This window comes from Osmerus eperlanus, chromosome 5 (assembly GCF_963692335.1).
Source record: "Osmerus eperlanus chromosome 5, fOsmEpe2.1, whole genome shotgun sequence".
NCBI classification, from domain to species: domain Eukaryota; kingdom Metazoa; phylum Chordata; class Actinopteri; order Osmeriformes; family Osmeridae; genus Osmerus; species Osmerus eperlanus.
In genome coordinates this window covers 22377780-22403422 of record NC_085022.1, presented here as the reverse complement: position 1 = coordinate 22403422, position 25643 = coordinate 22377780, and the positions used below count along the sequence as shown (strand labels likewise).

At 49.9% G+C, this 25643-nt stretch overlaps 1 protein-coding gene across 3 annotated transcripts in view; it reads right to left on the bottom strand.

The window, feature by feature from the left end:
• Positions 1-231: 231 nt before the first annotated feature.
• Positions 232-25643, bottom strand: part of mob2a (MOB kinase activator 2a) — a 44270-nt gene continuing 18858 nt past the window's right edge. For 2 of the 3 annotated variants that reach the window (XM_062462725.1, XM_062462724.1), the window contains exons 2-5: positions 5595-5755; positions 4633-4726; positions 1295-1419; positions 232-916 (exon numbers count right to left, since the gene is read on the bottom strand). In XM_062462725.1, the coding sequence (XP_062318709.1) occupies positions 609-916; positions 1295-1419; positions 4633-4726; positions 5595-5755 (688 nt within the window). In that variant the 3' untranslated portion in view covers positions 232-608. Of the gene's footprint in view, positions 917-1294; positions 1420-4632; positions 4727-5594; positions 5756-15324; positions 15535-25643 lie in introns of those variants that run through there. The other variant, XM_062462723.1, reaches the window with a different exon arrangement.

Here is a 25643-nt window from a genome sequence, read left to right as displayed (position 1 = left end):
CTGGCCAGCGTAGTGACCATCCACCTGCAGCCCGCCCACCTGTACAGGAGAGCAAAGAGCCCATAGGATAAAAGAGATGCCTTTTCTCCACACATTAACAACACTGTACAATAGTATGTTGAAGCAAAGCAGATCCCTGGTGCCGTCTGCCAGGTAGGCCAGAGGGAGGGGGAGAGGCCAGAACACAAACACTGTCCCCAACGAGGAAGGGGGGAAGAAAACAAAACAATAAAACGTTTATTTTATTTTATAAAAAAATAAAACAAAATGAATATTAAAATAAAACATAAACATCGTTTGTTCCTAATTTAAATTGCAGAGAAGGTGGGAGGGATTTGCCCCTGTGAGGAACGCTCACGCCAATTCCTGCTGGCGTAACAAACCCCTCCCGCTACCCCCGCTACCCCCCCCAACCCATGCCCACCCCCCCAAACCCACCCCCCCCTTCCTTTCGGCTGGTTGGTTGGTGTCATGGTAGCGAAATATAAGGGTAGTAGAAGGTCTGTAAGTCCTGCTGCCGCTATGGGCTGAGGAAGGGGGGGCAGGCCGCTGATCCTCCATCTCATCTTCCATCTTCTCCAGTCATGGTTCCTCATGTCACGCCCTGCTCATCTCTCCGTCACATGGTTCTGTGGGGAAGGGGACGAGGTGGGGCTGGAGGGGGCCGGGGGCGGGGGCGGGGCGGGGGCGCACAGGACCTCGGACAGGTCGTCCATGATACAGGTCTCCTTGGGGTCCACCAGGTTGAATTCCCGTACGAAAACGATGAAATGTGCATACAGAGTGTTCAAGTGGCCCTGGAGATCCAGAGCTACCGTCTCCTTAAAGTGCGCCCAGTAAAGGTGAGCCAGCACGTGGAACAGGAACCTGCAGATCTTCTTTATCAAAGAATCAAATGAGTTGGGGAACTCTTTGCCTGCATGAACAGAAGATGAAAGAGGAGGAAGAAAGGAGGGGTTACTAATCACATTGTATGCCTAAGAAGAGTCAGTCTTTCAAGTGAAACATACCTCAACATGCTTCTATTGATTTTTTGCCTTGCTGAGAAATAAGTTTCTTTGCTTTACCGAGATGGGAAATAGCATTCCAGAATGACTAATTGAGATTGATGTCTTGGTATTGGGTTTTAAGCTAAATCCTGTAGACCCACAGAACTAGTGTTTTCGCTAAACTTGAACACAGGCGCTAGAGGTCAGTAGCAGCTGCTGCACAGCATCCATCCATCCAGATGACTGCAGTAACGCAGCCAAGCCACATAGAGGCGCTGCAGGCCTGAGGAAAACAGCAAACTCACCGTATTTTGTGGGAAAGATGTCCTCATCTGTAACCAGTTTCTGCACTAGACTCATGACGAAGTCCACATACTGCGGCGCTGTGCATTTGGTCTTCTTCCCCTTCTCGTCATACCAGTAGTATATTCTAGAAGGAGAGAGAGCACGTTGGTTCTACTGTTGCCATCTACATGTGACAGGGACAATGTGAGCCTTTGTTTCATGATGTTATGACTTAATACACAAGATACAGGCAGTGATGATACTTCACAACGTTCACCTGGCTTCCACGGAAAATACAGTGAATGTTACTTGGAAAGGTGGGTTCTGAGATGACTTGAGCTAAGTTCCTCACTGCAAGACACATTCCAGGTAAGTACAGTACCGGTACTGTTACTGTATGTGTTCAGGTAAGTCGTTTAACTCACGTTGTTGACAGTGAGGATATGAAGACACACTACAACATTACGCCACAACAGCCACAGTGTTTCCTCATCGCAGACAGACCCTGACTTCTGATACTAGACTGATGAATGACTAACATTCCTGGATGGGGACTTCCACTTCCATCTCCTCCTAACATAGATATGTTTACATACCCCCCCACCCCAACCCTTCCTTCCCTGGCCCTTTCATGTGCTGATTGGCCAGTGCTTCTTGCAGTCTGGGAGAAATGTGACACTGATCTCCTGGTCGCCATCATGGCCAAACATTTCCGGAGGGGTGACCCACTTAAGACACCCTGTGTAACTGAAAGCCGCCCTGCAGGGCTAGCAGCAGGCTATCTCAGTTAGCAAGGTCAAACAGCATGCCACCAAACAATGCTCGATATGCAGGGTCAAGCAGTGCTGGGCTATGCTGGGCTATGCTATGCTAGCAGGACGGCTAAAGATACACAAGAGAAGGTTAAGACCAAGGAAGCAGCCATTAGCTAATGAGGCTAGCTGGTTCTGAGAGCTGACAAGTTGAATAATCAGTGTGTGTGTGTGTGTGTGATGGGGGGGTAGTTGTCTGGTCGGCAAAGCATCAAATGAGCCAAGTTAAACAGATGACTGGACACCTTGTAGAGCCCGTGCCTGCCAGCACCCCCACCAAACCATCACCAGCGAATCAGGTGGCTGAGCGGTTAGAGAATCGGGATAGTAATCAGAAGGTTGCTGATTCGATTCCCGGCATGCAAAATTACGTTGTGTCCTTGGGCAAGGCACTTCACCCTACTTGCCTTGGGGGGAATGTCCCTGTACTTACTGTCGCTCTGGATAAGAGCATATGCTAAATGAATAAATGTAAATGTAAGACTGCTTCCAACATCTCAACAGACATCTCAACCCCTCAACAGACATCTCAAAAACACAGAGCGTGCCTATAGGAGGAACCCAACATGGAGAGGTGTGGGAGGGAGTAATGGTGCGAGGCCGACTGTGTTAGGAAGCATTCCTGGTTTGGGTCTGGTTAAGAGGTAGACATTACAAATCCTGTGGAATGTAGCATGTCTACATAACTGACCCTGCAGGAGAGACCCACTGACCACTAGACCAGGTCACTGACGAATAATCAACAATGCACAATGGAGACTGCGTGTGTGTGTGTGGGGGTTATGTGTGTGTGTGGGTTATGTGCAGGGCTGGGAGTGGAGCACTTACTAAACCAGAAAAACACAGCTATCCACCCTCTGGAAAACACTGAATAAAGGACTACTGAAACACGCATACACACCCACCCACCCGCATGGGCCCAGTTAAGCATGTGTACACACATACGCGCGTGCGCACACACACACACACACACACACACGTGCACACAATGGGTTTAAATACAACCAAATGGACCCAGTCTCAAAGCTTATGGAAACTTTTCTGCCCAAAATAGGTTGTTTAACAGTGCCTGGGGCAGGGGGAGTATTGACGTAGTGACTGAGTCTCAGTTCAGCCCCTGGAGAGGGGAGGGGTAAGGGGGGAGGGGTTCAGCCGTCATGGCGACGCCACAGACCACAGCACTGTTGACCGCCACCTCCACACAGACGACATAGTCAGAAGACAAAGGTGTTCTTCCTGTGGCTAGCTAAGTGAGAGCATTACCTAGGCTGTTACATATTCATCCTCTCTGTTTAACCAGGTCACATCGAGGCGTACATCATCTTTTCCAAGGAGGCCCGTGCCTCGGAAAAACAAGTCTTGTAGCTCTGCCTGTCCCACGGTAGGTTGAGGTGACAACGAGCGGAAGAACCCAGAAGGAATGTTTAAAAGGTTTGTGACCTGAAGATAAACGTGTGTCAAATCTGAGTCACTTCAGACCCTCTATTGTTTGTCCTCTTTCCACTTTGTCACGTCAACGTGTGCGTGTGTGTGTGCATGTCTGTCTGCTCAGGACGCAGGTGTTGAAGGGTGTGTGTGTGTGTGTGCGCGTATGTGCTTCATGTCTGTCTGCTTAGGAGGCAAGTCTGGAAGGGTGTGTGTGTGTGTGAAGGTTTCATAAAGTGTGGCCCGTCAGGTTATGCCTGCCCCCAGTACACACAAGCAGAACCTCAAGGGAAGGCGCACCTGCCCTGACGGGGCAAACAGGTTAGGTAAATCCTTACAGGCAGGCACCTTCCTCCCTGCTCACATGGCCTGAATAGGCCTCCATGTTGTGGCTGTTTTCAGTAGCCTTTTACAACAGCTTGGGTTTGCCCTGGCTAACTCCAGACCAGACGCACGCGCACGCACGCACGCACGCACGCGCACGCGCACGCACGCACGCACGCGCGCACGCACACACACACACACACACACACACACACACACACACACACACACACACACACACACACACACACACACACACACACACACACACACACACACCAGCTGTCCTTGATGACCAAGGCCTGAGTGGAACAGCTTCCTTCCACAACACTATCTACCAAAGTCCCAGTTTGGGGGTGTTTAAGGGACTGCCTCTTCTTGTGTTTGAATCTAGAGGGTTAAACCATTCAAGTGTTCCAAGTTTTGTTCAAAGTACCGTGACCTGGAACGTTCCACATCTCAAACACTAAGCTCAGCTACTGCTGTTGAAGAACGCTTGCAGCATTCTGAACATTCCCCAACTAGCATTAGCCTGGATTCTTCTTCACTTGAGGGCCGCTCCACTGCACACCACAGTTACGGAGGGAGTGAGCGTGCAAATAAACAAAAGCAAAGAGAGAAGAGGGAGATGAAGCCTCATGTCGGGCCAGTTGCTGCTATCAGCAGGTTTCTCTTGCTGCCTGCAAGAATCGTTTATGAATTAACCAATGAGATGCTGGACTGCTAATAAATAAACCAATGGGGTGCGCCGGAGCAGTGATTAATAAACAATGCGGACATCAGCGCAGGTGACTTACGTGCTGCAGGCAGTCATGGCTTGACAGGTGTCCCCAGTGCAGAACTCTGAGATGGTGCTATACTGCAGGTTTATAAGATTGAAGAAGGTGGTTGCTGGGGGAAAGGAGACGAACAGTCAGTACCCAGAAACTCCAGACAGTAGAATTCCATAATATTCAACATCTTGAATACTATACTAGGCTGTTTGACAGTCAATCAAGAGTTGAATCTTGGTGCAGAACATGCTCCCTTCAGACAAACACGTTCGCACATGAAGCGCACACGGCAAGGTTCATTCCTTTCAGCTGTTTAAAAACAGCCACTGATAAAACTAGAGCCGTTTGTATTGATAACACAAGCTAGATAAGTGTTAGATACAAGTTGATACAGGCAGGATTGTATAACGGCAGATTGCATGCCAAAAAATGCATTCACTGGCAAGAACTCTGCCCATCTGTTTTTACGTAAGACTGTTTTAACAGCTCCTGAAGGCGGAGCTTCCAGTCTCCCCTAGACACCTGGCTGCAGGCGCCATTTCCCTTACAAGACCAGAGAGACTCAATAAACCTTAAAACCATACTGTTACTATGTTACACTGTTACGCTGTTGTTACACTGTTACTATGTTACACTGTTACTATGTTAAACTGTTACTATCTTACTATGTTACACTGTTACTCTGTTACACTGTTACTATGTTATACTGTTACTATCTTACTATGTTACACTGTTACTATGTTACAATGTTACAATGTTACACTGTTACTATGTTACTATATGATACTGACATCCCACTGTGCTACTACACTACTACACAGTGTTTTGTTTGGTCAGGCTAGAAACTTTCTGCCACTAGGATTGAAAGTGAAGTACAATTTATTCGCTAGCTGCTTTGTAAAACTACTGCCAATTGAAGGTGTTACTGAATCCTTTCTAGCAGAGTGAATCATTATAGCCACCATCTCTTAGTTTGGTTCACTCACTGTTGCTGGCGAGCCATTCGTTGAGGTCGATCTCTCTGGGCAGGACCACCAGCTCTTTGAGGTCGAAGTCGACGACGCGTACTTTGGTGAACTCCAGCTCCAGGTACTGCTTCTTCTCCTCCGCTGGGGCCTTCTTCCCATTGGGCTTCGTCTTGGACTTCCTGCAGGAAACAGGAAGAGAAGGGGCGGTGTTAGAGATACAGGAAACAGAAAGAGAAGGGGCGGTGTTAGAGATACAGGAAACAGGAAGAGAAGGGCGGGGTTAGAGATATAGGAAACAGGAAGAGAAGGGCGGGGTTAGAGATACAGGGGGAGAGGAAGCACTGCTTAAATGAGAAGAACACAAAGAACACATGGACCCAAATCTTATACTTATACTATGGATTTGTTTGCCAAACTTGGCCCAGGCTACACACACATAGTGACGTTTGTTGGTCTACCCGGCCGCAGGGTTAAAAAGGGTAATACGCTAATCCAGGTAGCTATAGAGGACCTGCTGTTCCAGTATATGATCCCTGACCTGCTGAAGCCAGTTAGCACACAGACAGCCTGTCCTCCAGGGAACCTTGTCCTGCTACTTCTAGCATACTACTGTCACGTCACACCACCATGACACTTCCAGGGCTCCTCCCCCCCCCCACTTACAGAGCCTTTACTGATACACGCCGAAGGGGGGAGGGGGGTCAAAGGGCAAACAGGTTAATATTAACCAGTGAGGCGAGTTCTGACAGGAGCAGACGTGCCGAACACATGCTTGGCCTGGATCGTCTGGTCTGGTCTGTCTGTCTGTCTGCCTGCGGTCACTAAACAGAGGGCAGTTTAACCATTGTAGATCAAACTACCCCACAAGGCTTCAGTTCCCTATCCGGGAACAGATACATCCTGATTAGTATTTTCACAAGGGCCTGCTCCTCCTCTAACAGCTCCCTCATCTCTCTTACCCCCCTGCTCTTTCTTTTTCTCCATCTCCATTTCAGCTCCTCTCTTCTTCTTGGCCAGGCAACCAGGGATTGGGTTTGTTTGAGGACAGAGTTCGTTTGCTCCTTGAATCTACTGTGCCTTTTTTGACCCTTATTTTCGCCATCCCTCGCCTCCCTCCCTGCTCCACACCCCTCCTGTCTGAACACAATGTCCTCCGCACTCTGTGCTCTTGGCCCTCACCTTTCCCTTTCCTTCCCAAGCACACTTCCAGATCCTGGTTCCTGGAAGCCGCCTCTGAGCAGAACCAGGGGAAGCACAGCCGTGACTCTAATGAGGGGGGCGGGGGGAGGCATAATAAACACTAGGGCCTTTTTTTCTCCAGGAGCCAACACCCTGAACAGAGTCCTCCAGAGAGAGTGGCACACAAGCTGTCTTAGCCAGGCCAACCCCCCAAACAGGGAGGGAGGGGGGAGGTAGAGGGGGAGGGGACAGAAAGACCAGAATGAAAAGAGTTGACTTAGGACCAGCAGATATCCATGGGAACTAATAAACACTTGTGGAAACATGACAGGACTGTGGTGCGTTGAGGCTGCCGTGTTACAGATAGCTGCCGTGTGTTACAGCTAGCTGCTGCATTGTTACAGCTAGCTGCTGCAGTGTTACAGCTAGCTGCAGTGTTACAGCTAGCTGCAGTGTTACAGCTAGCTGCTGCAGTGTTACAGCTAGCTGCTGCAGTGTTACAGCTAGCTGCTGCAGTGTTACAGCTAGCTGCTGCAGTGTTACAGCTAGCTGCTGCAGTGTTACAGCTAGCTGCAGTGTTACAGCTAGCTGCTGCAGTGTTACAGCTAGCTGCTGCAGTGTTACAGCTAGCTGCTGCAGTGTTACAGCTAGCTGCTGCAGTGTTACAGCTAGCTGCTGCAGTGTTACAGCTAGCTGCAGTGTTACAGCTAGCTGCAGTGTTACAGCTAGCTGCAGTGTTACAGCTAGCTGCTGCAGTGTTACAGCTAGCTGCCGTGTGTTACAGCTAGCTGCTGTGTGTTACAGATAGCTGCTGTGTGTTACAGATAGCTGCTGTGTGTTACAGATAGCTGCTGTGTGTTACAGATAGCTGCTGTGTGTTACAGATAGCTGCTGTGTGTTACAGATAGCTGCCGTGTGTTACAGATAGCTGCCGTGTGTTACAGCTAGCTGCTGTGTGTTACAGATAGCTGCTGCAGTGTTACAGCTAGCTGCTGCAGTGTTACAGCTAGCTGCAGTGTTACAGCTAGCTGCTGCAGTGTTACAGCTAGCTGCTGCAGTGTTACAGCTAGCTGCAGTGTTACAGATAGCTGCTGTGTGTTACAGCTAGCTGCAGTGTTACAGCTAGCTGCTGTTTTTGCATCGCCCGGCATGGGAGAGCAGCGAGGATGCGTGCGCGAGCAGAGCTGGAGAACAACCTGCAACACGGCCGTCTCAGTCCCACACAACTGTCAAAGCTTGCGGATCACCGTAAAGTCAAAAACACCTGATCGGGGGGGAAACTGCCCCGTTTTCTCACTCTGGGTCTTCTGTAGCAGGAACAGGATCTTGTGACACAGCTGTTGTGTCCAGCTGGCAGGGCAATAAGGGGAGAGTGTGTGTGTGTGTGTGTGTGTGTGTGTGTGTGGGGGGGGGTTAGTCACAGGGAGGGAGAGAAAGTGAGAGTGGTAGAAGAGTCGTGGCTGAAGAGAGTGAAAGGGAGAGAGTGGTAGAAGAGTCGTGGCTGAAGAGAGTGAAAGGGAGAGAGAGGTCTGATAGACCCTGTAGGCGCCAGCTGACAGACTGGCCTAGGCAGCTGGTGGGTCAGTCTGCTGGTGGCTCCAGAACTGACCTCCACATCACCCTACAGCAGAGACACATCACCACAAACCTCCACTACTTCTTACTTTGCCATTTTAGTCATTTATTCTATTTAATAACTTTAATAACGTTATTGATCAAAGCAGCGCTCAGCCCTGGACCGGCCCTGTGCATGTTCTGTCTTGTCCGGGCTTCTCTCAGGAATTCATGCAGCGACTTCAAAACCCCTCGACACCAAGGCTCTGAGTACACAGAGCGTTTCAACGCTCCGCTGGCTAGACAGGGCTGGACCAGGTCCCTTGGCTCTGGGTCTGTGTCATGGCTGACTTGGTCCTGGTGCCAGACAGGCTGCGCCCCTCCGGTCCAGGCCCAGAGACGTGGGCCTGATCCTGGCTGCTGACCCTCCCTGGCCTGGCAAGGAGGTGAACACTGCCTTTTATGGCAACGACGCTGCCAGAGAGAACTTCACCAAGAGCAAGCAGTGTGTGTGTGAGTGTCTGTGTGAGTGTGTTTAAGGGGAGGGGGTTGGCATAGAGGACATTTTCCTAATCCCAAAATAAACTATTGGCTCCAGAATTCTCCTCATCACACCACACAAATGTTTTACGTCATGTGGAAAATTATGACAGCACACAGACAGAGAGAGACAGAGACACAGAGACAGAGACACAGAGAGAGAGACAGAGAGAGTGAGAGAGAGTGAGAGAGAGAGAGATAGCGAGAGAGAGAGAGAGAGAGAGAGAGAGAGAGAGAGAGAGAGAGAGAGAGAGTGAGTGAGAGAGAGAGAAAAACTGGCGAAACAATGTTTTCCAAAGGAAAAGGAAACAATTTCAAACTTTCACAGGAGCCCCATGGTTTATAACAGGGATTTTAGAAGCCTTTGAAAACCTGTGTGTGTTGATGATCTCTAGATGAGGCCAGTGCCTAGTAAGCTCTTCCTCATGACAGAACATGCAGCTTGCAGCACCCAACCGCATGTTGCTCCCTTTAAGAGAGAGAGGAAGGAGGGAGCCAGACAGAGAGATAGAGAGAGATATGAGGGAACTGGAGAGAATAGAGAAAGCGAGAGAAAGAGAAAGAAGGATTGATAAATAATGAAAATGAAGAGAAGGCGAGGAGAGGAACGCAATGGAGAGGGTAAACAGAGAACGATGAAGAGAGCAGGGAGAAATGAAAAGGCGGGGGGGGGGGGGGAGGAGAATGTTGAGTGTCAGAATGGCCCGAGGCTTCTGACTAGATACAAGTGCTATTTGAACAGGTGAGTGGAGAGAAGGTAAGAGATGAGTAAGAGAGAGCGTCTTCAATGTGTTTTCAGCTTCAAATGAGGCCAGGCTTAGCTCAGGTGACGCTCCACGGACAGCAGCGTATAGGCTCAGAGGGCGTTTTGCTTGTGTGAACTGCTGTGTACTCCTATACATCCAACAAACTGGGTCGTAACAGGATAACAGACAGGCCAACAGATCATTCCTAGCCAACCCACGCTCAACAACCCTCAGGTTCTGCCTTTACTGACTGCCTGGTTTCTTCTGAGAAGTGCTAAACTGTTTACAGTCACGTTGAGACCTATAGCGGATCCCACTCTGACAGTGTTACAGTGATGAGTAGTGTTCTACTGAATATACAAGCTGCCTGCATGCCATGACTTCTGAATGCTGAATTCACACTAGTTCAAAAATAGATTCCTGTCCAGTGAGGCCAGAGCTTGGCTACTTTCAGGTCCAGAACATTCTTTTACCAGAAACAACCTGCTTCTCATAAACTGAAGGATCCCACTAAAGGAGAGTGTGGAGAACGGTGCCAGCCTAGGGTTTAACTCACGCCCACACCTTTAGATCCAGTTATCAGAAAAGACCCCCTAATTAGCAACGGTTTAGCTTCAAAAGTAGGCAAACCTGAAACCAAGGCGGACTACAGTCCATGCCAACAACACGATTAGTTCTCGCCTCAACATTCAAGCACGCACAAAGTCCACCAAGACTGACGCACAAGCTGTCGTTTTACAAGCCTGGACTTCAAATTCCTGCTTCCTATTAGGCTTCATTATGTCATCTGACTGCATTTGGTGTATTCTATCCTCCTCTCATCCATGGATTGACTTTTCCCCCCTCGGCAACTGGTTCCAGCCAAGCCCAATATTCCACAACAGTTGCTTAAATTGGCCTGGTAAAATTGGGGGAGGAATCTAGCTATTGGCGTCTGGATGTTGGCTAGTTAATGGGCTGTATGACGGGGGAGGGGAGTGGCAGCATGCTGCGATCATGGCAACACAACTATCGTAAACAAGATGGATTCCAGGAGTCTGGAAATCTTGCTTGTATGTGTGGGAGACTTACATTTACATTTATTCATTTAGCAGACGCTTTTATCCAAAGCGACTTCCAAGAGAGAGCTTTACAAAGTGCATAGGTCACTGATCATAACAACGAGATAGCCACAAAACATTGCGAGTAGCCAAAACATGAAGCACACATTGTGAACAACCAAAATAAGTGCCAAAGGGAAGAACCATAAGAGCATGTAGTTAAACAAGTTACAATTAAACAACATGAACTGCTATAAGTGCAAGTGTACCTGTGGAAAAAAAGCAAGCAACAATAATAAAACAATATTATCACAGCGAGTACACAAATTTAAGTCAGTTACCACTAACCACAAGAGCAACAAGTCTCTAAGCAAGAGTCATTGTGATCCTTGAGGAAACTAACATCGGGTCAAGCGAACCATTCCTAAGTACCGTTGTACTCCCGGAACAAGTGCGTCTTGAGCCTTTTCTTGAAGGTGGAGAGACAGTCAGTGTCTCTGATGGAAGTGGGGAGTTGATTCCACCACTGGGGGGCCAGACAGGAGAAGAGCTTGTGTTGGGACCGGGCGGTCTTGAGCGGTGGGACCACCAGGCGGTTGTCTGAAGAAGACCGTAGGTGACGGGTGGGGGTGTAGGGCTGTAGGAGAGACTTGATGTAGACGGGTGCAGTCCCGTTCACTGCTCGGAAGGTCAATACCAGGGTCTTGAATCTGATACGGGCCATGATAGGTAGCCAGTGGAGAGAGATGAGGAGCGGGGTAACATGGGAGCGTCTGGGTAGATTGTAGACCAGGCGGGCCGCTGCGTTCTGAATCCTCTGAAGAGGGCGGGTTGCACATGCTGGGAGACCAGCGAGCAGCGAGTTGCAATAGTCCAACTTGGAGAGGACAAGTGCTTGGACTAGCAGCTGGGTGGAGTGCTCAGACAGGTATCTCCTGATCTTCCGGATGTTGTAGAGGGTGAATCTACACGACCGGGAGACCGCAGCAATGTGGGCCGTGAGGGAGAGCTCGTCGTCCATGGTAACCCCAAGGTTCCTGGCAGAGGATGAAGGGGTCACCGTCGCAGATCCCAGGGTGATTGAGAGATCGTGGGAGATGGAGGGTTTATCCGGGATGATGAGAAGTTCTGTTTTGGCGAGGTTCAGCTGGAGGTGGTGCTCGGTCATCCAGGCGGAGATGTCTGTGAGGCAGGCCTCAATCCTAGCTGAGATCCCCGGATCTGTCGGGGGGAACGACAGGTACAGCTGCGTGTCGTCAGCGTAGCAGTGGTAGGAGAAGCCATGGGAGGTGATGATTGGTCCAAGTGAGGTGGTGTACAGAGAGAAGAGGAGGGGTCCAAGGACGGAGCCCTGTGGGACACCAGTGGAGAGCTGGCGAGGGCCTGACAGTTTGCCTCCCCAGGAAACCTGGTAGGATCTTCCCGACAGGTAGGATGAGATCCACTGGAGTGCAGTGCCAGTGATGCCCATCTCAGAAAGTCTGGCGAGCAGGATCTGGTGGTTAACCGTATCAAACGCTGCAGAAAGGTCCAGCAGAATGATGACAGATGACCTGGAAGCCGCTCTGGCAGACTGGAGGGCAGTGGTGACTGAAAGGAGGGCAGTCTCTGTGGAGACTTCCTAAGTGAATACATTTGCTGTTCTCCTTCCTGGGATTCATGTTCATATGACCTCTGACCTGGAAAAGGCTCACTAAACGGCTCACTAAACACATCTGCAGCCAGAGAACAGCAACACATTTACATTTAGTCATTTAGTAGACGCTCTTATCCAGAGCGACTTACAGTAAGTACAGGGACATTCTCCCCGAGGCAAGTAGGGTGAAGTGCCTTTCCCAAGGACACAACGTCATTTGGCACGGCTGGGAATCCACAACTTTCTGATTAACAGCCCGACTCCCTAACCGCTCAGCCATCTGGCCCCACCTTACAAAGAGTTATCAGATCTTCTCCCTATCTTGCTCCCTTTGTGAACTTTGCTCTGGGACCATTAGAACAGAACTGGAATAGAATCAATATCAGAGACTTTGTCCCTCCTGATAACAGTCTTCCATTCAGCCAGAGCAGACACCGGGCAGATCAGTTGACTCCCTGTTCTGGTCCACAGATCTATTTCAGGCCTGCAAATTGAGCATCCAGTCTTAATGGCTCTTTTCCCCGAAAAACCACAGACGGGACCGGCTGGCTCAGACAGACCAAGTGAAACCACGGCAGCCGTGCAAGGCATCAGACAGCAGAGATCTCACTACATCCTGAGCCCCAGACTCCAGGCATCAGACAGCAGAGAGCCCACTACACTGAGCCCCAGACTCCAGACAGCAGAGAGCCCACTACACTGAGCCCCAGACTCCAGACAGCAGAGAGCCCACTACACTGAGCCCCAGACTCCAGGCATCAGACAGCAGAGAGCCCACTACACTGAGCCCCAGACTCCAGGCATCAGACAGCCCACTACACTGAGCCCCAGACTCCAGGCATCAGACAGCCCACTACACTGAGCCCCAGACTCCAGGCATCAGACAGCCCACTACACTGAGCCCCAGACTCCGCAGACGGCTCGAAAACAGAAGACTTCTGTCTGGTCTGGAGTCTTTGCTGTCTCTAATGTAGGCTCATGAACATGACAACACAGGTGTGGTCCAGGGGGACGAGGAGACCAGGCCCAGTCTGGGCGGTGAGAGAGAAAAGGAGTCTAGAGAGACAAAAATCTCATGTCCTAATCTCTGATAACTGATCTGACTGGGTTGGTGACAAAGGGATTTTGGGAGAGAATCACCCTGGACTGATGAGATCAGGTGTGTAGATTTAGTCATTTTTTTAAAAGATTTAGTCATTTAGCAGACACTCTTATCCAGAGCGACTTACAGTAAGTACAGGGACATTCCCCCGAGGCAAGTAGGGTGAAGTGCCTTGCCCGAGGACACAACGTCATTTTGCACGGCCGGGAATCGAACCGGTAACCTTCAGATTACTAGCCCGACTCCCTAACCGCTCAGTCACCTGACTCCTGGTGTAAGGGGGAAAAGGTCAGGACTAGACGTGTTTCCATCAGGATCCAGGTTCATCTCGTTAGTGTGGGCTTCCTCCCAGGCGTAACACCTGGCTACTCTACCTGCCTGTTGTTTCCCCATGTTCACACATACCTACAGTTGGCCATTAAGCCTTCCAGGAAATAAGATCATTATTTATCATTTTTCACTATGCACATTTGTGAACGTGTCAATTACAAAGCCTCTTTCATTCTTTTTCCTCAAATGTCACCTTCTGGGGATTTTTTTTCCTTTTCAAAAGTAACGAAGCAAACATTTACAGGGTAGTGTCTCTCCTAGTTAACTAACCGAGGACAATCGGAGTGGTATTTCAAGAAGCACGGCCAGGTTCTCATGAAGAGGCGTACAGTATAACCAGTCATTAGCCATCTTAAGATCTGCATCAGCTACTGTACAGCCCTACAGAACATGTATCTGCCTGATGCTGCATTCTGGGGGAAACATGTGTAACAGAACCCTGAGAAGGTCAACATTCTTAGCTATAAAAATGAACAGACGTCAAAAGGACAATTCTCAGGCATTTGGGTTGGCTGTAGAAAACGAGCACCTGTTGCTAAGCTTGACTGTGGAAGGAGAACCAACTAGGTCGGGGTGTTCCTCCAGCTTCTCACTCAGTGCGTGTCTCAGTGTCAACAGGTCCTCCCGCCCTCCTAGTGGGCAGGCCAACCTTCGGCCTGTCTCATCCAGGACAGCTCTCTGGGAGTCCAGAGTTGCCATGGGCCTAGGAATTCATTACTTTCTTTAAAAAAAAAGCTCAAACTCTTCTTTTTGGGTCATATATTTGTCAAACATTGCATATCTGATATATTTGACCGCACACTGATGTTACGCATGCATTTTGAATATGCAGGGTTGATAACAAAACAAATGGTATGCAAAGCAGTGTAAAATGACAGGTGAAAATAGTAGCATGAGCAGGATCAATTAGGATAATTTTAATACTAAATAACCATAATTTAAAGGATTAAAATATATTTAACTAAATAAAGCATTACATTATTTATACCCAAATTAAGGTGGCGTATCACATTTCCATTGTTCTTGATGTCGAGCCGATGGGTACTTTTAGTTTTAGCGAAACTAAAAGGTTTTGCCATACAACCTACCAACACCCAGTGAATTGCTGCCACCCGGAACCTGGCAGACAAATAATGCCTTTAATTACAGCTAAAGAGTGGCGACAATGTCCTCTTTAAAGACTCGGAGACAACCGAAAACCAGATAGTAGGCCTACATGTTATCATCAATTGATGTGCATCAATATAGAAATGCAACGAGTTAACACGAATAAAACTTGGTTTACTGTGGCAATTACAGTAGTCCGACTTTTGATACATGGGCAACAAAAATATTTCGCACATTATGACACGTGAGGGACACCGCCGACTAACTTGCTACACTGGGGGAAAATAATTTACATTTTAACTAAAATTCTTTATTCATCGGAGAGCAAGTGGCTTGTCTTACTTTCACATGGAAAGTTCCACTTATATACACGAGCATACTGCTGTCATGCGGACCGTCCGGAGCAGCATTTCGGTGCCCCGTTGTCAAATTACAGTGTGGAATGATGTGAGATAAATATGGCGTTGGATGGATAAACAGCAATACAAACGAATAACACAAACTTGTTATTTACCTTAGGACTTTGCCCACTGCCTGAAGTACCATTTTACAACTTAATCCACTTTTCACGTTTCTCTGAGAGTGCATATCCGTACTGTCTCCTGAAAGAGGATAATCTCCGACCATATCTTTAGCACAAATTTACTAAAACTCTTCCTCCACGTTCCTCTCCGTTGAGACTCGAACCATAAAGATCACTACAGTAAAACTATCTGGAGAAGAAACACGGGGGTGGGGAAAAAAACTTTAGTAGACGTCCTCCCCTTTCTGCACTTTGAACCAACCAGAAAGGCGAGAGTCACTGAACTGACAGCTTGGAGATCTTATCATTAGGGGGAGTTTCAGAGGGAGAAATGCTCGTCTTTCGCCATGGACTTGTTTCCTTAAAGAGGCACCACAAAGTTATCACCTACTAGACATGTATCGCCGCCATAATCAACTGCATTATAGCAAGCGTATCAAACAGTTGGAAAGTCGACGTAGTAATAATACCTTTGTTACAACTGTACTAGTTAAGTTTGTTAGAGTTTGTTATAGTTGGAAAGTTCCAACTGTGTTAAGTAATTTACTTAGTTTTAATGACTTGAAGTAAAAAAATAAAATAATAATAATAATAATATTATATATGACTAATGTATCATAGTAAAGCAAATATATATTAATTTAACCGCCACAGGCTCTTTTCTCTCTCTAGAAACGGAATAAAACCCCATATATTTAATAGGAAACAATAAATCTACTCTTTAATTTAAAATGTGACTGCATTTGTGACTTCAGCTGCAGCAGAGCCTAGCTGCAGTGGATCCTAGCTGCAGCAGGGCCTAGCTGCAGCGGATCTTAGCTGCAGGGGATCCTAGGCTGCTGCAGGGCCTAGCTGCAGCGGATCCTAGCTGCATGGGATCCTAGCTGTAGGCCTGGGTGGCACGTTGAGACAGCAGAGCAGCATTCCTAGGCTTGACTGTAAACCCAACCTGGAACTATGCTACATTACCACAGGAGGATACTAGAGGAGGCGAGTAGCAACTTGATTTTGGCAGATCACAGGATCAGAGTTGGAGCAGCTCAGGTGATGATGTGGAGTCACACCAACACACCTGCCTCGGTGGAGACGGACAGGGTTGGTAATGGGCCCAGGTGTGCATCCAAGTTGCTCAGGTAGTTTAGGTGAAAGTCTGGTGACTGCTAGTGCAGCATTCCATGTTAACCAGTTCAAACTAAGAACGTACAGTCGTCATGGATACTTGTGAAGGCCCACCCCACGACTGGAACGGAACGAGGAGAAGATAACATTCAGGCTCATACTTTCCATTCACCGGTTTCCTATCGTCTCTGTAGTGTTCCATTTGACTTCTCTCTTTACGTGGCTTCACTTCTTCTAAACATGTCCAAAGTCGTTTTCCCTCCCTTCTGTGACCCAGGGAGAGGTGAGGGAGAGAGACCAGCAGCTCCCCCTGCACTCCTACTGGACCAGGGAGAGGTGAGGGGGTGAGGGAGAGACCAGTAGCTGGGGGGGAGATACCAGCAGCCAGCTGAAGCATGGACACTCACAAAGACACACTAATCTAGAGGATCTCTGGAGCCCAGCATGATCCTAGAGAGAGCGTCAGTGTGTGTGGGTGTATGTGGGTGTGTGAGTGTGTGTGAGTGTGTGTGTGTGGGGGGGGTGTGGGTGTGGGTGTGTGTGGGTGCGTGAGTGTGTGTGTGTGGGGGTGCGTGTGTGTGCGAGGGTACAGCTTCAATAATGAATGTAGTCGATAGAAATCAAAACAGTGCATGTCTGAACTTATTGTGCCTATGTACCTATGGTTCTGTGTTCGCTCAGAGAGGCCTAATGTAAAGTCCCCTGTATGGTCCCTTTTCTGATCCCCTATACCACACACAGGGGAGCAAGGCCCTCTCTGCAGCCCCACCAGAGAGCTGGCTGAGGGGGGAGAGAGGAGGGAGGAAGCCGGGACCTCCGGAGCAGTCTCTCTGAGACAGGGTGTCCTCCAAGACTGAGGAGTCTGGAGCTAGGAGTGTGCAGTCTCTCTGAGACAGGGTGTCCTCCAAGACTGAGGAGTCTGGAGCTAGGAGTGTGCAGTCTCTCTGAGACAGGGTGTCCTCCAAGACTGAGGAGTCTGGAGCTAGGAGTGTGCAGTCTCTCTGAGACAGGGTGTCCTCCAAGACTGAGGAGTCTGGAGCTAGGAGTGTGCAGTCTCTCTGAGACAGGCTGTCCTCCAAGACTGAGGAGTCTGGAGCTAGGAGTGTGCAGTCTCTCTGAGACAGGCTGTCCTCCAAGACTGAGGAGTCTGGAGCTAGGAGTGTGCAGTCTCTCTGAGACAGGGTGTCCTCCAAGACTGAGGAGTCTGGAGCTAGGAGTGTGCAGTCTCTCTGAGACAGGGTGTCCTCCAAGACTGAGGAGTCTGGAGCTAGGAGTGTGCAGTCTCTCTGAGACAGGGTGTCCTCCAAGACTGAGGAGTCTGGAGCTAGGAGTGTGCAGTCAGAGGAGAAGCCGTCTGGCCCTCCTCGAGTTGACCACTGAAGTGAGAGCAATTCACATCATGGAAACCCATTCAGAGGAGAACTTTCCATTAATTTACCTCCAAGTATTAGATCAGCCCTGTGGCCTGAAATAGAAGAGCCGGCATTCAGGCCCACTGAAGCGAGAACAGGGCCTCTGCATTTACTATTAAGATGGAAGTCGTGACAATGTCAATGTCAGGTGGCAATTACCTAAACTGGAGTGTTCCTTGACTGAGAAAGCCAGTACTTTGGGAGGTGAAGAGCACAATTCACATTCACGGAACAGACAGAAATAGCAATGTTACGATACACAACCTGGAACCCGTGGTACAAATCACACCTGGCCCTCATGCGTACACTGGCTTGGTGGAACGCCAACTGAAGCATTCTTTTGTCTGGTGGGCAAACAGCCGGATGATTATTCACCGAGTCACAAACAGCCCTCTCCCGCCCCAGCATGAGACATTACTCACCTGACACCTTGAGCAGCAGGGCACTCCGTGACGCACAAACGGCATGAAGTTTGCAATGAATCTAAAAAGTTTTAAGTATGAATTCAACTTGTGAGTATTCAGGATATGACTAACTTTTATGGAAAGTTGACCCACATCTGTGTGTGTGTGTGTGTGTGTGTATATATTTGTATGTTGTTCAATTGTAACTTGTTTAACTACATGCTCTTATGGTTCTTCCCTTTGGCACTTGTTTGTTTTTTTCACAATGTATGCTCATGTTTTGGCTACCCACAATGTTTCAGGTAGCCAATCTTTTGTAAAGCTAGCTCTTGGAAGTCGCTTTGGATAAAAGCGTCTGCTAAATGAATAAATGTAAATGTAATGTGTATTTGAAGATTCCCTTTAAACCTCAAATCTAAAATATCGTAACCCGATCACTAACTTTAAACACAAACACACACAAACATGCTTGACTGTAAGACTTGCTTGTGTGGAAGAACAGGCAACTGTTCCTGACCCTCAGACCAGCCCGTAGCAGAAGCTCTGGTTTAATAATAACACCCCTCATGTCTCAAGAACTCTTATTCAACACCATGTTAGGTCAATATAAACCTTTTGATAAGTAGTTCCTGAAAAGCCTTGGTGTTTGAAAAGGCCATGAATTGGACAGAGCTGGTTTTCTACAGGAGGAAATTAGACGTGATGTAACTTGCCACGTCACCAGACTCCCAACAGGCAGCTAAGGCAGATGACCTCCTAGGAAGAAGTCACAGAAAGATAGCTTTGTACGTCACTAACAGAGAATTCTGTCTGACTCACAGCATAGGTCATGACACCGAACCAAGGTGAAGCCCAATTCCCATGCAGCTACCCCCCCCCCCCCATGCCCCCCCCCCATGCCAAAACGTTCACCAATGAATCTACACACAATGTTTCACCATTTTAGTGAACAGCTTCTCTCAGTCTTGGCAAGCTCAACAGGTTGTATCTGAAAGTCAAAGTGGACAGACAGGCCTTTTATTTGAGACATAGAGAACTGAAAAGCTGCCAGCAACAGATGATTCACACTCATCCTCAGCAGATGTGCCCCAGGCCTGGTAACAGCCTAAACCCAGCCCAGGAAACCCACTGCCTCCAGCCAATTGCATCACAGAACCGCCCTGACTGACAGGCCAACTGATCAATACAACGGCAGGGTTTGAGTGATTCAGAGCTGAGCCCGACTTGCAACCCATCAGTTGGAGACTGTGGAGGCTGTGTGTGTGTGTGTGTTTAGGTTTTGTGGAGTGTGTTTAGGTAAGGCCTTAGTCAGTAAAAACACAGTGAGTTGAGGATCTGCCTGTGGTGGTTTCAAGGCAGAAACACAGAGGTCATCAGGTCTAGGAACCCAGCGACCTGGCCATGAGCTAGCCCGCTGACCCAGGGTCAGACTGCTGGCTCTCAGAGAAGGAAACACACAAGTGTGTTACTTTGTAGACTGTGTGTGCGGCAACTAAACCTGGAGATGTGAATCTGCATTTGCAAGTCTGGGGGAGCCTGTCTGATGTGATAAGCAAGTCAAGCATCACAGTGTTAACATACAGCTAGCCTACTAAGACATGTTCTCTCTTCACCTAGTGTAAGGCAGAGTTTCTTTGTCGTGACTCCTTCCGGCCTGCCTTCTCCAGAATTTACATCTTATCACCTAGAATGCCATACTTTCTCCCTTTCCCCTTAGTCACAGTGGTGTCCTGGAGGGACCTCCCTCCCTCCGCTCTACCTAGCCTCCCTCCCACCTTTTTGTTCTCTTTGCATTCCAGCGGGAATAGAGCTGCCAGTAGAGACATGCCATGTCCTCCCTCCCCTCCCCTCCCCCCCTCCCTCTCCTCCCCCCTACCCCTCCCCTCCCTCCGCTCCCCCCTTCCCCTCCCCTCCACCCCTCCATCCCCCTCCCCTCCTCCCTCCCCTCCCCCCCCCTCCCTCCCACAGGCTGAACAAAGGAAACAGTAAAGACAGAGAGCAGAAGTAGTATGAGACTCATTCATCCAATCAGATTGAGGAGAAGACCCCTCTAAATGAGAGAGGAAGACTGGAGAGAGAAGAGGAAGAAGAAGAGAAGCAAAGAGGAGAAGAAGAGAGAGAGGAGCCGTTTGGGACAGTCAAGAGATAAGGAAAGGAGTAATATAAAGAAGAGTGTGTGCGGGAGAAATGAGGGAGGTTGTCATGACATGCCCTGGCCACTCCCTTGCAAAATTCCCCATCATACACAAGGAGTATGCAAAACATCCCCTGAACCCATGACGGTCACCTGTCCGGGGAGTCTACGGTCAGGTGCTGTGTACCTGTTGGGGGGGTCTGAGAACTGCCCCGTCACCGTCACAGTCAAGCTTGAATGTCACCACAGTAACCTGTGGCCAGTTAGCACAAAGACCAAACAACACACTGAAACAACACTAGCTAATAGGGAGGATGTCTGAGCGGGGCACGTGCTGCTCTGAGGGGGGGGGGGGGGGGGGGGGGGCATGTCAGGCACCCATCACCCACAAGGGGATGATGGAAGTCCAGATATTATGAAACAATGAAAAAACAAAACTAAGTGTGCTGGTCCAATACAAGTTTCTCTTGTTGCCTCACACTTGTTTGTGTCTAACACAATGTTTGTACTGTAGGAGCACAGGACCTGGAGCACAGGGCCCAGAGCACAGGACCCAGAGCACAGGACCCAGAGCACAGGGCCCAGAGCACAGGACCCAGAGCACAGGACCCAGAGCACAGGACCCAGAGCACAGGACCCAGAGCACAGGGCCCAGAGCACAGGACCCAGAGCACAGGGCCCAGAGCACAGGACCCAGAGCACAGGGCCCAGAGCACAGGGCCCAGAGCACAGGGCCCAGAGCACAGGGCCCAGAGCACAGGGCCCAGAGCACAGGGCCCAGAGCACAGGGCCCAGAGCACATTGTCCTCTGAAGGGTTTCTAAAAGTAAATACAACAAGTCTTTCCTGGAAAGAGGGGAAAAATGCAACCTTGGCAACAAGTAGAGACACACACACAGATACACAAGCATTCCTCCATCTCAGATAAAATATCAGGACTGAACATTTCTCAATCGAACGTAAAAATGGATAACATATTTGGCGAACAGCAACAAAAAACCAGTACCAGTCTGGAAGCTATCAGAAATGTTTCTTTTGGAACCATTTGGGTCTGATACACTGAATGTGAGACCAATGCTCTATTCTGAGGGAATAAAAAAAGAAAACAAATGGAACTAGTCTGATAAGCAACACCCCCACCTACAGGGAAGGAGGCAGTACTGCAGTACTGCAACAACACCCCCACCTACAGGGCAGGAGGCAGTACTGCAGTACTGCAACACTGCAGTCCACAGCTGGAGGAACTGCACTTCCGCTGGCTCGTTTGAAAAGGAAAAACCAGCCTTCCGGTCAGCGGCTAGTGTCGACCTTGCGGTCTGAGTGGAGTGGAAGTCCTTCTCCAGTAAATACATTCTCTGCTCAGCACAGCCAACCATCCCATAACCTCCATCTGTCTGCAGTCAGACCCTGAGGCGCTGCGTACAAGCCAAGTTTTCCATTCTCCGTTTCGGAGCCGGTACGTCAGAGATGAAGGACTGGGTGGGGAGCAGGGAGGGAAAGGGATGATGCAGGGTGTGTGTGTGTGTGTGTGTGTGTGTGTGTGTGGGGGGGGGGGCAAACAAATGTTTCTGTTTTGGACAAGTACATTTAGCTGTTGGACAACTAAAAAAATCAGTCTCACTTGCCCGAAGGACAAGTGGCCAAAAAAATGTCAACCCCTGGATTAGGCGTTAGTCTTTTTCGTCTTTCCTAAAACCGAAGCCTAAATCATGTCTCCAGTTTATGCTGCTGCCTCCCACTTCCTGTGAAGGCTATAAACTCCAATGTGGTTAGTTTCCATGAAGAGATGGTGGAGGGGCTTCAACTATATTTAGAACAGATTCAGAACAGCTGTGCTTTTGAAAATAAAATGTAAAGATGAAGACAGACAAGAAATAAAAGGGGGAGAAAGAGGAGGAGCAGAACCAGACTGAGGGAGAGGAAAGGAAGGGGAGGGTGGTAAGGGGGGAGGAGGGGAGGGAGGGAGGGAGGATCTCTGTCCTGCTGGGTGGACCACTGCTGCATCTGAAGGATGGCGGGACGCAGAGAGAGAAGTGTGTGTTTAGGGTGGAGAACTGGGGGCTACGGAGAGAACAGAGCAGTCCTTTCAGACCCAGAACTAACCCAGCGAAGACACACTGCATACAGAGAGAGGGAGAGAGAGAGTGACTCAGACCTACATGCTAACATGGGGGGAAGCACTGTGGGACAGGGAAGGAGCACACAGGGCAGGTAGCTAGGGAGTAGTGCGCTAGGGAGTAGTGAGTTAGGGAGTAGTGAGTTAGGGAGTAGTGAGTTAGGGAGTAGTGAGCTAGGGAGTAGTGAGTTAGGGAGTAGTGAGCTAGGGAGTAGTGAGTTAGGGATTAGTGAGTTAGGGAGTAGTGAGTTAGGGAGTAGTGAGTTAGGGAGTAGTGAGTTAGGGAGTAGTGAGTTAGGGAGTAGTGAGTTAGGGAGTAGTAAACTAGGGAGTTGGAGTTAGGGAGTAGTGAGTTAGGGAGTAGTGAGTTAGGGAGTAGTAAACTAGGGAGTAGTGAGTTAGGGAGTAGTGAGTTAGGGAGTAGTAAACTAGGGAGTAGTGAGTTAGGGAGTAGTGAGTTAGGGAGTAGTGAGTTAGGGAGTAGTGAGTTAGGGAGTAGTAAACTAGGGAGTAGTGAGTTAGGGAGTAGTGAGTTAGGGAGTAGTGAGTTAGGGAGTAGTGAGTTAGGGAGTAGTGAGTTAGGGAGTAGTGAGTTAGGGAGTAGTTGGGAGTCTGATCTAGCTCATTACATACTAAACTAGGTCGTTTAGCCACAGATTCCTTAATTCTGGGAATGTCCTTGTAGGCAAACACAGCATCAACATGGGCAAGACCAGAATAACTAGGCCAGCATTTCCCACATGAATAACAGCCATCTTGATCTCATGATCACAGGTTGAGACTGAAACAATGGCTGTCGTCTGGGCCACACTTCCCCTGTGCCTAGGGCTGGGGCTGAGGCTGGGGCGGGGCCTGGGGCTGGGCCTTGGCCTGGGGAACACCAGCCCCAGAGGCCTAGAAGCTTCTCTAACTACAGTGGAGACACCAGCAGACTGGTGCTGTCAGATAATGTGCTGCATGACAGCAAGCATCCTGTGTTTTGACCACAAACAGAGGGGAGGGGGGGCAGAGGGGAGGGGGGCCAGGGGAGGGGGGGGCAGAGGGGAGGGGGGCCAGAGGGGAGGGGGGCCAGGGGGGGGGGCAGAGGGGAGGGGGGCCAGAGGGGAGGGGGGCCAGAGGGGAGGGGGGCCAGGGGGGGGGCAGAGGGGAGGGGGGGCCAGAGGGGAGGGGGGGCCAGAGGGGAGGGGGGGGCAGAGGGGAGGGGGGGGCAGAGGGGAGGGGGGCCAGAGGGGAGGGGGGCCAGAGGGGAGGGGGGGCCAGAGGGGAGGAGTCTGGAGATAGACATGCTGTAAGATGTTTTTCTCCAGAACAACATTTTTGAGATGGCAGAGAGACCAAGGGAGGGGCACTGACCATCCTGACACACAGACACAGACACACACAGTCTCTGAATGATTGCGGGCGGATGTTGCGGGTGGTGATTGGCTGCTTGATCAGGAGCACCTGGTTCCTAGAGAAAGCGGCCTGTGATGACATCACCACCCGAGGGAGTGTTGATGACGCTCTAACACAGGGTGACACCCTGCAGGCCAGCAGCTGCTTTAGACGCACAGAGACTACAGACACACACAGGTCACTCTTCAACATCTAGCATAGAACTGAATGTCACTTTCTCAGCACTGACTCCTCTCTCTCCCTCCAAAGAGCTGCGTGAGAAGACCTCTCAGATTAAACAGCCCAGGAGGTGTGAGAGGCATGGAGACCATAAACATGATGTGGGGGTGAACGAGAGGTCGTGGAGGAGGGGGGGAGAACAAGCATGTCCACTTCCTGGGAAGAAACGTTCCTTTCCCTCTAAACATGATGTCCTAGCCTTCCCTCCCCCCTCGGTAACTGCCCTGCCCCCTCGGTAACTGCCCTGCCCCCTCTGTAACTGCCCTCCCCCCTCGGTAACTGCCCTGCCCCCTCGGTAACTGCCCTGCCCCCTCGGTAACTGCCCTGCCCCCTCGGTAACTGCCCTCCCCCCTCGGTAACTGCCCTGCCCCCTCGGTAACTGCCCTGCCCCCTCGGTAACTGCCCTGCCCCCTCGGTAACTGCCCTGCCCCCTCTGTAACTGCCCTCCCCCCTCGGTAACTGCCCTCCCCCCTCTGTAACTGCACCAGCCACGTCAGATGGGAGATAATGGAAACAAATGAGGGGGCAAGGCTGCCAAGCGCACTGCAGCACCGAGGCAATTACCAAGCTATGCAGCCCTGAGACAGAGCTAGAGAGACACAAACAGAGAGAGAGAGAGGTAGAGAGAGAGAGAGAGACAGAGAGAGAGAGACAGAGAGAGGTAGAGGAGAGAGGGAGCGAAGTGAAAGTGATCGAAAAGAGAAATAACAAAGAAATCTCAAGGTCTACAGTCATCGCTTTGTTTCACTCCAACCCCCTCCTTTTACCCTTGCCTGAGACAAACTCCATAAACAGGAAGTGAGGCGCCCAGGCACTTCCTGTCTCCCCTGAAGCAGGCCTCTTGTTCTCCAGAGAGCAGGAGGAGTAGGGGGAGGGGCGGGTTGGAGCTACTGCTGTCCCCAGAGCAGTCCTGTACCCTACCCTTCCTTCCTGCTGTCCCCAGAGCAGTCCTGTACCCTACCCTTCCTTCCTGCTGTCCCCAGAGCAGTCCTGTACCCTACCCTTCCTTCCTGCTGTCCCCAGAGCAGTCCTGTACCCTACCCTTCCTTCCTGCTGTCCCCAGAGCAGTCCTGTACTCTACCCTTCCTTCCTGCTGTCCCCAGAGCAGTCCTGTACTCTACCCTTCCTTCCTGCTGTCCCCAGAGCAGTCCTGTACTCTACCCTTCCTTCCTAAGCAACATCCTCATGATACGCAGGTTACGAGGACAGGTCTAAAAAAATATCAGTTCTGTTCAAGACTCTGTTCAGTTCCACTCTGCTGTCTACTGAATTATCGAGCTGCTTTAGTGTCAAAAGGCTAAGTGCGTCTTTATGCAGGCGAGTGCGCTGACAATGCAGAACTAAATGCGGAGGTAAGGTTACCTCAAGGCCGTCTCATTCTTCATCTCCTGAGCCAGCACCCAGTGAGGGCTAAACACACACACACACACACCTGGGGTGGATCAGAGTTACGTAAATGGCCTGCTCAGAGGTTTGCAGTCCACAGCTGTGAAAACAGAGAGGACAGTCGGC